At 35.7% G+C, this 13,220-nt stretch overlaps 1 protein-coding gene across 4 annotated transcripts in view; it reads right to left on the bottom strand.

Annotated features, from left to right (window-relative positions):
- Window positions 1-13,220, bottom strand: part of LOC110455963 (cGMP-dependent 3',5'-cyclic phosphodiesterase-like) — a 152,284-nt gene that overhangs the window by 112,629 nt on the left and 26,435 nt on the right. For all 4 annotated transcript variants that reach the window (XM_021506434.1, XM_021506435.1, XM_021506436.1 and 1 more), the window contains exons 3-4: window positions 10,495-10,589; window positions 6,198-6,310 (exon numbers count right to left, since the gene is read on the bottom strand). In XM_021506434.1, coding sequence (XP_021362109.1) covers window positions 6,198-6,310; window positions 10,495-10,589 — 208 coding nt within the window. The remainder of the gene's footprint in view (window positions 1-6,197; window positions 6,311-10,494; window positions 10,590-13,220) is intronic.

The following is a 13,220-nucleotide window of genomic DNA, read 5'->3' as shown; positions in this document are numbered from 1 at the left end:
AAAATCCTTTAGCATACATTTGCAGTGATATGGGGAATATCTTTTATTAGCTGAGAGTGTGTTCCCTTTTTTGTTTTTTGCCTTTCCCAAAGTGATATGTCAGTATACATATACGTATACAGGATAACGTGATGTAATCACAAGATCGTTTAATCAATAGTTTTATTTTATTCAAAGTTACCAATCTAAATGTTGAAACAAGAATTTTTTTTAATCTACATAGAATTACCAATATCTGAGGGCAATGACATGCAATTCCACTTCTGATGAACAAGACTATGACCAACTATTGAACACATAGTCTCACAAATACTAGGAGGCAGAAAATCAATGATGGTAAAACACCATATGAATCTAGAAAGTTACTTACTCGTCACATAACCATTATGAGTGGTCAGAGGGTAAATTTCATTCACGCAAGCTTAGGAAATTCTCTGGGCCTTGGGTAACCAACACAATACAGGAATAATATACCTATACAGGCAAACATACGGAACAATGTACCTATTACTATACAGGCAAACATACGGAACAATGTACCTATTACTATACAGGCAAAGATATTGAACAATGAACCTATTACCATACAGGCAAAGATACTGAACGATGTACCTATTACTATACAGGCAAATATACTGAACAATGTACCTATTACCATACAGGCAAAGATACTGAACAATGTACCTATTACTATACAGGCAAAGATACTGAACAATGTACCTATTACTATACAGGCAAATATACTGAACAATGTACCTATTACTATACAGGCAAAGATACTGAACAATGTACCTATTACTATACAGGCAAATATACTGAACAATGTACCTATTACTATACAGGCAAAGATACTGAACAATGTACCTATTACTATACAGGCAAATATACTGAACAATGTACCTATTACTATACAGGCAAAGATACTGAACAATGTACCTATTACTATACAGGCAAATATACTGAACAATGTACCTATTACTATACAGGCAAAGATACTGAACAATGTACCTATTACTATACAGGCAAATATACTGAACAATGTACCTATTACTATACAGGCAAAGATACTGAACAATGTACCTATTACTATACAGGCAAATATACTGAACAATGTACCTATTACTATACAGGCAAAGATACTGAACAATGTACCTATTACTATACAGGCAAATATACTGAACAATGTACCTATTACTATACAGGCAAAGATACTGAACAATGTACCTATTACTATACAGGCAAATATACTGAACAATGTACCTATTACTATACAGGCAAAGATACTGAACAATGTACCTATTACTATACAGGCAAATATACTGAACAATGTACCTATTACTATACAGGCAAAGATACTGAACAATGTACCTATTACTATACAGGCAAATATACTGAACAATGTACCTATTACTATACATGCAAATATACTGAACAATGTACCTATTACCATACAGGCAAAGATACTGAACAATGTACCCATTACTATACAAGCAAAGATACTGAACAGTGTACCTATTACTATACAGGCAAATATACTGAACAATGTACCTATTACCATACAGGCAAAGTTACTGAACAATGTACCTATTACCATAATTAATTCGTTTCATTACAAAACAAAAATGGCGGCCAAAAGGCCAGCTCAGTCATCGCTGACGGCTTTCGGTTTTAAAAGAGGAAAGCAAAGTGAAGAAGAAGAAGAAAGCGGACAAGAACCGTCAAGTTCTACTACTACTTGTAGTACAGAGCCAGACGCATCTTCAAAAACACAGAAATTGAAGCGCCGTTTTGTCACGGCATGGCTAAGCGAGTTCTCGTGGCTTCGGTTTAACAGCGATGCAATGTTTTGCAAAACTTAGAGGTCACTAGCCATATGGCTAGTTCAACCAAAAAGTCACTGAGAGGCCTGTTATTCTGGGCCCCACCCTTCAGCCCCTGGGGGTTGGTTACGGTCAAATGGTTTTTTTCATAGCATCTACCATCTTCTTATGCATATATACAATGTAATTCCAACTTGTTTTGAATTTCAAGCTGAAAATGAACCGAAATACCCCAATGTATAATTTTCCAACAGAAACTACAGTAAGTTTCAGCTCATCCGTATGTTTCCAGCATATCTGGGTCTGAAGAAGATTGTTGTAAGCCAATCTGACCACTTTGGTACCTGCCCCTCAGCTCCTGTGTTTCATAGTAACAAACTCTCATCTTAGGGTTATAATTCCAATCAAGTTTACTTCCAATTAAGTATCATTTTCCTATATATAATCTATAAATGTAAAGCCTGGGGGTAATGAAATTTACAATTTTGACAAAAGCACCTGAAGACTTTTCAATAATGAAAAGTATTTGCTTCCAATGTATTCGAATGTGTTGGAGATTGGTGAAATTCGAGCCAATTAGATGCATCTGGGCCTCCCCCCTCAGCCCCTTGGGGTGGGCCAGACTCAAACTGTCATCTCAGGGTTATAACTATAATCAAGTTTGAATTTTTTCCCATAGAAAATGTATACCAAAAAGTATAATTTTCAAATATAAACTTTAACCTAAAAACCTTACCCCCTTCCCCAGGGGCAAACTGGGCCCGGGGTAATGAAATTCAAGATTTTAATAAAGCACCTTAAGACCTTTCTATCTATGAAGAGTTTTTGTTACCAGCATATCTGGGTCTGAAGAAGATGGTTGAAATTTAAGCCAATTTGACTTTTGTCCCCACCCCCCAAGCCCCTTGGGGTAGGCCAGGGTCAAAATATTCATAGTATCAAACTTTCAACACATGATTATAATTCCAATCAAGCCTAAATTATTTCCAATAGAAAGTGAATAAAGTATTCCAAAGATTCATTTTCCAAAATAGAGAATAGTTAACTTTAACCCCTCCCCAAGGGTGAACGGGAAGCCGGGGGGTAATGAAATTCCCAATTTTGACAAAGCACCTCAAGACCCTTCCATGTATGAAGAGTATTTTTTTCAAACATAACTGAGTCTGTAGAAGAAGATAGTTGAAATTTAAGCCAATTTGACAACTTTTGGCCCTGCCCCTCAGAGCCCCTGGGGCCCGCGTGGGGATCATATATTTCACAAACTTGTGCATCTTTGCTATGGAAGGTTTCTGCAAAATTTCATTGTAATTGGTTCAGGGGTTTTTGAAGTAGTCGAAAATGTAAATTGTTTACGGACGCACGATGACAGACAAAAGACGATTGGAATAGGTCACTAATTCAATTACAGGTACGTATACTGTACCATACAAGGCAGGAATAAAACAGGTACATGTAATATACAGAACTGTTCAATGAAGAGTCAAGAGTTCATGTACAAATTACACACAATATGTATATATTAAAGGTGTTCTAAGCCCCTCAGTGAATGACTTCGGAATAAACTGTTGTAGTGTCCAACTCACACAGCCTTGGCATTTAATGCAAATTTGTCGGCAAAGCAATACTCTGACGAGAGATATAATTCACAAGCAGTAAAATCCCAAGGAAAAAAGTCTACAAACAGGGCTGAATAGAAAACATCACCAAGAGATTCCATTAACACCAAAATAAGCACAATCTTGTTTGCTTAAAGGTCAAGAAAATTATTATCAGCCTTAGTTGTCTAGTGGGAAATACTCGCAGACCAATATCACAAGCAAATAAAAGGATGGATCTGATCATCTAAAATTAGCATGCAATATTCTCCAGAAATTATAAAACAATGTAGAAAAAATAGAAAAATATCGCCAAGAAAATCTGTCACTATTTGATGACAAGGATATGGTTATGATGTTCTGTTGATTTGACTGATAATATGTTTCCTATAGGGAACAGTACTATACCTTCTGATGTATAATATACATCAGAACATCAGTACAGTTAAATATAACAAGAGGCCCAGAGGGCCTTAATCGCTCACCTGGTTCTTTTGTTACATGAAACTGACATATAGGTAACTTCAGATCAAATTTGGTAACTAGAACACAAGACATTTTAACATCTCTTAAACGCTTCTCAAGATATTGTTGTTTGAAATTTGAAATTGTAATTTTGAAAGCTTTTAACCCACGTTGACGTTCGACTCCGGCTTGCACTTTAAGTTGACATTTGTGCTCATTACTGTAATAAAGAAAAAGATTTGCACTGTTTGTCTACATAATATACCCAAGTATCATGACTCTAGTTTAAATGATTCTTAGGATATTGTTGTTTGAAGTTTTTAACATATTTGAGCCCTGTGACCTTGAAACTAGGTCAAGGTTATTTTAATGAGGAATCTTTATAGCACTCCATCCCATGTACCCACTGGCCAAATATCCTGACCATGGGCCTAACGGAACATAAGAAGAAGATTCTTAAAGTGTTTAACCCATGTTGACATTTGACCCTCGACTAACACTTAAAGTTGACCTTTGACCTCATTACTGTAATAAAGAAAAAGATTTGCACTGCTGCTCTACATAACATACCCAAGTATCATAATTCTAGTCCAGATAGTTCTTAGGATATTGTTGTTTGAAGTTTTTAACATATTTGAGCCCTGTGACCTTTAAAGAAGGGCAAGGTCATTTTAATTTTATAAATTTTATAGCACTCCATCCCAGGTAACTACTGGCCAAATATCTTAACCCTAGGTCCTCCAGTTCTTCAGAAGAAGTCGTTTAAAAGAAAAAGTTGACGGACGGACACAGGACACCGGAGGCCGCAGTACAGCATAAGCTCACATGGCCCTTCGGGCCAGGTGAGCTAATTATAAACTACATGGGCAGATTGGTCAAGTGGTTAACACAATTTGGCCTTCCACGCAGGCGGCCAGGGTTCAATCCCCAAAGTCGTCGTACACATGGAATATTCAGAGTAAGTGTTTTTCTCCTGTCCATACAACTCTAACAACCCAGGTGGAGTATAAAATGGTCTGGGGTGGATGTTGCGGTATCTGTGCTGTAGCATTCAAGTGAGGTTGCACTATAAATTATGCCTTTGGAAGCACGATCCCACTACGAACAGAACACATTACACGCAGGCATACACACATAGGGAGATATTAGTCAGGTGACATAGTTAGGGCCTGATAAGGCAGCTCCTGCGATTCCTCAAAATTGTATTAATTAAAGTATATGAATATTATATTGATTGTATATATTGTGTATCTATGTACTGTTAAGTGCTTTAGAGTGGCTTATTCTAGCTAGGGGTGCTATATCAAATGTTGTATATATATAATTATATTATTACTAATTTTCAAAATTACAACCTTTTTAAGGAACCCAATCTGACAAATGTATATATCTATGTGTCTCCTTACATAATCAGACCTATACTTCAAAGCCAGTGTACTGTTCTTCAATAAAGCTTCTTCAAATTATGGTAAAAACAATCAAATATTTCCTGGGCTTGATGCCATCAACATCTTCGTTTGACTTGAACAACACAACATACATTTTGTTTCATGTGTGGTCTTGTTGTGTGGCCGAGACGTTAACCATTTTACATAAGAAAATCCATCAATCACCTTTTGATATTCAAACAAGAATACAATCTAATCTTGTTTATCTTGGCTCTATTTAAAATTGAAAACTCATGCTCTACAATGAATTCCTACAGCAAACATTGCACTCATTAATCCAAACTTTACGTTCGAGTGCAGAAAAGTTTTAATTGGGAAGGGAAATCATAAACAATATCAAAACAATCTCCAGTTAACCATTTTGTCAAGGGATATACGACTATGCAAAATCATTGGCAAACAATATTACAGTCATATTTCATTGACCTTGTGTCTTTTTTTTAATTAAACTTTACGTATTTCACAACAATCGTGAAACATGTTATATCAATTAAGCGCTCTTGTTGGACCAAATGGAAGCGTGCAGGGGTCTGAATGTGGGAGGCCACCTTGGTGAAGGCAAGTGTGTCATCCACTGCACCGTCAGACCACCCATGACAAAACATGGAAGTATGGCCAACAAAACATATTTTGAACACAGAATTCAGGATACTTGTCAAGACTGTATCATATTTCATTTTCAAGCATTTTCCAGTATGTGATTATATGACATACTTGCCACTGACCAATGCCATACCTTATTTTAGATTTCAATAACCTGTAACAATGTCCAGACTTACAAAGTATCTCTGAAATGGAAAAAGTCCACAGTGTACTGCTGCTGACCTTTACTAATTAACATTGAATTGCCTGTATAACACTGGACATACCACTTTTAGGTTTCCATCCTGTGTTGTCTTGTTGAGCTGAGAGTTCAGAGACCAAGGGGTCACCAGGGTCAAGGTTATGACATGCCCTCGCCTTCCGCATCGACCATGCCTCCCTGAAATGAAATAAACAATTAATTTTCATAATATCTATGAAAAGACACTGAACAGTTATCTTAAGTGAAAAGCCATTTAAAATAGGTATTATAGCCTTAAGCTTCATTTCTGCAAACCTGAAGACAACATAACTTAGAACACCAAATAAAATCATTGAAGAAATTCATTTTAGTTCTCCAGGCTATTTATAGCCCAGAGACTATAGCCATGGATCTAAAATTCTGTCTGAATTGTGCTTGTAATCACATCAGAGATATAACTATGTCTTTGTGGGAGTATATTGTGAAGCCCGATTGCAAGTTTGTTACAATTGTTGTTCTATTTTCTTGAAAATGTACTCAAAGTTAATTAGTACCCTTGTAATTAACTAAAATGTGAATTTTGACATGATAAAAATAGGCCAAGCCAATTCACAGCATAGCTTGTAGCACCCACTACACTGTGTGTGTATATGCTAGTCCAGAGAGGTGTAAGGTGGGGCATCCGTGTCTCACAGACACATTTCTATAGTTTTGAAAAAATGTCATTGTTAAATTGAATAACAGAATTGATGCAAGGTCTCTTGTTTCAAGGACCTGACAACAGGATTCAGCAGTTTCAAGCACTTCAGTCAAATGCCCAGAGAAATATATGTTCTTGTTTTTAATGGAACAGTGACTATAAAATTCAAACAGAAAAGGAAAGAAAAACATCATTTGTAGATGTATCTGCTAGGAAAATCACATAACTAAGTAAATGTCTTTATTTTCTACAATTAAACAAAAATGTATGTCATGCCTCAGCCTGGTAATGATGTACATATATATTAAGATCAGAAAATGTTTGTTAAGGGAAGGAAAACTTTAAATGAGATATGATCATACTAAACTATGATTTGTACAGAACAAGAAAGATAACTCATGCCAACTTACATCAGATACATGTAGTTACTACAATTTTTTCCAGACAAATTTTCACATTTTTCTATCAACAAAATGAAAAATAAATATTTGCATACATGTATTGTTAATAGCTTTGTGCTTTTGAAGCTTGGTTTATTTTTCTACAATAAATAGTCACAACTAAGGTACCGCATTCCTGTCTAAGTTCATAACTTCACGACTAATAATGCCATTTCCTGATCATAAATCACTTTTACAAAATCATAAAACCTAATCCAACATTCTGGGTAACTGTTATTAAAAAACATTGTTAAGTCCAACTTAACACAACAAGGAGAAACATGCCAGCCAAATTGGATGTCTGTTGAGTTCCGAGGGGTGTTTGATTTATCATAGCCCCAGTTAATCTGATCCTACTGTATTTATGTAAGATAAAATAAACAAATTAATGTGCAATTGATTACAACTAGCAATAGGTAAAGACTTGACTGACTTGAACAGGCCAAGCAAACTAACTGTTAGGTTTCCAATTACAGTTCACAACAAAAACCTGCCAAGCATTTACATAGTGTAGGTTATGGGGGCGCTTAAAACAAGGATATGTGTAGGGGGAGGCGAAACACTGATTTTGTTTTTGCCTTACAAATTTGTTTTATTACTGTGCCCAGTGCCTGTTGTATGCTTAGATGAACACAGGTACAGGTGTAATGTAGATATACTTTGTCCTCTTTGGCTGTTAAATGAGCTAATGGGGTGGTACCTTACAACCATGGTCATAGGTCAGAGGTTTCCCCCAATATTTATTTAGGTAATTACATAAATTTAGGTTTTCCCCCAAGGTTGTATCATAAACGTATGTCAGATTTAATTTTTGAAATTTCAGCTTTGCAACAAACACTCACAGTGTAGTTTAACAAAAATGATTACATTTAGTAAAATCATGGCTTCAAACTTTCATTTGATAACATCTGTAACAACCCAATATATTGTCAATGAAATTAAATACATTTAATCATTAAATCATAAAAACTGTAAATTGCAGAATGAACTGGAATTATTCAAATATTAAATTCTATTCCTTTGTTAAAGTTTTCTATCCTTATCTTAAAGTTCTGGTGACAAAGCTATCAACTGTTGGTCACAGGAATCTTTGGCACAAACTAAACAACAAACAGATCAATAAACTGTTCATCATCCACAACCAATGTTTTATTGATATCCAGTTTTAATCATAACATCACATCAATGTTTTCATTGAATGTCGAATCACTGTAGGCTTTATGAAAGCACCATCTTCATAATTAATAATAGCAAATGCTGATGTTCCTATTTATTAATTTTACATCAAGACTTGTCAATCTCCAACAATAATAGAACTTTTTCAAATAGGACAATAATGAAAATATGTGGTTATCATGAAACACAATTCCATTTTGTACAAGAGGCCCAGGGGCCTTAATAGCTTATCTGGTATTTTATTTTCAATTTAAAACCAGCTGAGTAACATACAGGTTTATCAAAGGAGTACAAGAAACAAAGTTGCAAGAAGAACTACATGTAAATCTGTTTTGGTGGGTAAGACACCAAGAAAATGAGTTTCCATGTTATGTCCCAAGGAGGTAGCCCAGGGATTGGTATGGACCTCCTGGGGTTGGGGTGTGTGGGTGAGGTGTATTCCCAAAAATGCTCTAGAAGAAGGTTGATGAAAATCACTTCATTAATAAAAAATAAAAGGAGAAAGATTTTCAATTTTCCTCTATTTCCCCTATTTGGCTTCACATGCACCTTTTTATACAAATTAAACAAATTGAGACCGCATTTGGTTTAAATCCCTTCATTTGTACAGAATGGAAAATATTTTTCTCTATTTCCCCTATTTGGCCCCGCTCCTCTGCCTCTGAGGAGAGGGGTGGGGTGGGGGGTGCACATCCTTTATTTGTAGATATTAAATTCCCTTTGCCCAAAGATGCTCTAGAACAAGTTTGGTTAAAATCCCTTCATCAGTACAGAAGAAGAAGGATCTTTAATATTTTCCTCTATTTTCCCTAATGGGCCCCACCCATCTGCCACAAAGAAGGGGGCCCACACACCTCAATTTATACAAAATTGATTCTTTTGTCCATAAGCATGCTTCAGACTGCATTTGGTTTATATCCCTTCACTTGTATAGAAGGAGAAAACAATCCTCTATTTCCGCTATTGGGCCCTGCACCTCTGCCCCCAGAGAGGCCACACCCTCTGTTTATACAAACCTGAGGCTCCTTTGTCCAAAGATGCTCTAGAACAAATTTGGTCAAAATCCTTCAATTGGTTGAGAAGAAGAAGATTTTTAAAGATTAACCTTTTTTCCCCCTATTTGGCCCAACCCCTCTGCCCCCAGGGGGACCATACCCTCCATTTATACAAAACTGAGAACCCTTTGGCCAGTGATGCTCCAGACCAAATTTGGTCAAAATCCTTTGAGCCGTTAAGGGTGAGCTAAAAATGAAATTCACTGAAAATTTAGAATTAATATACAAATAAGAAAGTCATTTAAACCCCTCAGTGTTAAGTTAACATGGATATTCCCACACACATAAGTTATATATCCGTAGTAAAGACTTCATTTTAAACCTACACACAACTAGTCCTTTTATTCTGAAACCACCATGTTAATCAATATTTGCAGTTGATCAATACACTAGACAAGTCCATCTATTCCACTTGAACTTGTATATAATGAAAAACTTTGGAGTATTCTACAAATGAGTCTGTATTGTGGGGGTCAGTGGTTCTGAGGTCACAGCTGTTTTACAAAGGTAAACACCGAGGCTGTTTACAAAGGTAAACGTCTGGGCATGATCCCAGACGTGTTTCATTAGCAATTTAAAGCTATAACGTCTAGTCTACATACACAAAGAAGAGTATATACTTATGTTTCGAGTATTAGCATTAATTATGAAGCTGTCTGAGGGCATGACAAACACATCAGTTTTGAGTTATCAAAGACCTACCCACTTGTCTCAAACACCACATCTCTGATCAGTGGTACATACGTTTGTTTCTATAAAGGATAACAGGGGACCTGTTAAGCATGCTATACATCAGCAAAACTCTGCATATCATCTTTTTTAATGAAATTATTCATGTTAGATAAGGTCTGGATCGTGCCCGTACTTGAACATTTTATATGGGTATTAGATATCCTTCTTCAACCAAACACTGAATACAAACAAGTAGTGCTTGAAACTGATTACTTGTACTTGTCCATACTAAGAAATCATTTTCTCAATTTGTAAGATATTCCTATTTTGTACACAAACCAACAAATTCCATTCTTCGGCAATTTCTTTGTGTTTTCTTTGTCCGCATACAATTCACCTGAGTCCTTGTCTAGCAAATACACCAACGATGTCACCTGTAACCGAAGGAAGATTTATATACTTTTTATAAAACATTAGCAAACCAAACTTGTTTATCTGGTTTTGATTTCATAATAAAAGGCACATATAAAGCAATGATTTCATTTTATATCACATAGAAATCGAGTGGGAATTCTCTATATCTGTCTGTTCACAAAAGTATGCGATACCTCTCCTTCATACTTTGCCAGGTAGTTTATACTGATGTATTACTACCTGTATACCACACCTCAATTATACCTGTGAATATCAGAGTTATTTTTTAGGAATAGAAAATACATCCTAAGTCCTGTCATTTAGAAACCCATTTTGTGTTAAAATCAGCTAGTATACCTATTATTTGTCAATGTGATCAGAAGTGTCTTATTATATCCACTAGTGTACCTGAACAGGAGTATCGCCTCATTAGTAAGCAATTTATCCCTTTAATAACAGCTATTTGAGAATATCAATAGTTCTGAGGTCAATCCTTGTTTTTATAATCTATCACAGAGAGCTTGTCGTATTACATTAATCCATTCTGACATTTTTCTATATATAACAGGAAACATTTATCATGACTTCAGCAGGTACTTTTGGTCTATAGATTACCTATAAATTAAAGTAAAAGAAATTTCTGTGTGAAAAATGATGAAGCATACAAAATAGGGACAATTCTTGTTCAAGGTCACATTGAAGTCTCCATCCCTGTTCCATGCAAACAATATCAGTAATGGTTCATGAAATAAATGGGCTTCCTTTACATACCTATATAGTACCTATGTACCTTCCATATAGCATCAATGTTTGGCAAGGAACCCGATACACAACTTTATTGAGGCCTAAAGTTGAGGCCTGTCAATATTGAAGCCAAATAAGTACTTGACATTACTATTCAAAACTTGACATCACTGTGTGAAGCTTTGCTGCCATGCAAAGATTTCATTCACACAATGCAAACTTAGATTTGCCACCAAGCAAAAATCTTGACATCATACAAAGTTGTGACATTACACCATGCAAAAACATTTGTCATAATACAAAGACTTAAAATCACAGTACAAAACCTAACACCATGCAAGGACTTGACAACAAAGTACAAAACCCAACACCATGCAAGGACTTGATAACAAAGTACAAAACCTAACACCATGCAAGGACTTGATAATAAAGTACAAAACCTAACACCATGCAAGGACTTGATAACAAAGTACAAAACCTAACTACATGCAAGGACTTGATAACAAAGTATAAAACCTAACACCATGCAAGGACTTGATAACAAAGTACAAAACCTAACACCATGCAAGGACTTAAAAACAAAGTACAAAACTTAACACCATGCAAGGACTTGATATCAATGTACCAAACATTTATACAATATCAAGGCCTGGAAACCATCATCTCAAGCCTTGTTATGTTACAAAACCTTGACAACATGCAAGTCATAACACCATGTAAAAAGTTGATACCACACAAGAAATATTAACACCACAACTTTTGGCATCAAACTTGTATATATAAGGCATGGACACAATGGACAGACTTGACATTTTAGAACTTGTACTGCCTGAACACATTGCAAAGCTTTGACATTTATTTTTCATGAAAAGCCTTGACACCTTATGTGTACAGATAGAAAACATCGCTAAGCCTGGACAACATAGCATGAAAAGCCTGCTACCATAACAAGCACAGACTAACAATCTGGTAGGCCTGATCAATGGCAGGATGAGTATTGATTGTAACAAACCTTTCATCTAGCATTAACAGTTATTGGTGATTCCTTAAAGAGTCTGACACAGACCAACGTATCAAATATCAAGACATCCAGATTGTAAGCCTAATGCTAACGTGTTATCTATCTGCAGACATACACATACTTAGCAACACTGCCTATATAACATTTCAGTAATGCTAATACTACACACAACATTCACGCAGACCACATCTAGATACTATACTAGGTCTTCAGTATTCAGCACCAGTATTGTAAAGACAATATCTAGATATACATTGTTGTTAGTATTCAAAACAAATGCTGTGTAGTCATAAGCCTCCTCTAGATTAGTCTGTAGTATTCAGCACCAATATTTTATGACTATTTCCAGCTATTATATAGTATTCAACACCAATGCTCTGTGACCATTTCAAACATATATATAAGTATTCATGATCAGCACAAATGTTGTGTGGCCATTTCCAGCTATCATATAGGATTCAGCACCAATGTTGTGTGGCCATTTCAAGCTATTATATAGGATTCAGCACAACTGTTGTGTGGCCATTTCAAACATATATATAAGTATTCATGGTCAGCACCAATGTTGTGTTACCATTTCAAGCTATTATATAGGATTCAGCACAACTGCTGTGTGGCCATTTCAAACATATATATAAGTATCCATGTTCAGCACCAATGTTGTGTGGCCATTTCCTGATTATATAGTATTCAGCACCAATGTTGTGTGGCCATTTCCTGATTATATAGTATTCAGCACCAATGTTGTGTGACCATTTCCTGATTATATGGTATTCAGCACCAATGTTGTGTGACCATTTCCAGATTATATGGTATTCAGCACCAATGTTGTGTGACCATTTCCAGATTATATGGTATTCAGCACCAATGTTGTGTGACCATTTCC

The sequence above is a fragment of the Mizuhopecten yessoensis genome, unplaced genomic scaffold (genome assembly GCF_002113885.1).
Source record: "Mizuhopecten yessoensis strain PY_sf001 unplaced genomic scaffold, ASM211388v2 scaffold8447, whole genome shotgun sequence".
Lineage (NCBI taxonomy): Eukaryota > Metazoa > Mollusca > Bivalvia > Pectinida > Pectinidae > Mizuhopecten > Mizuhopecten yessoensis.
This window is presented reverse-complemented; position numbering and strand designations above follow the sequence as displayed.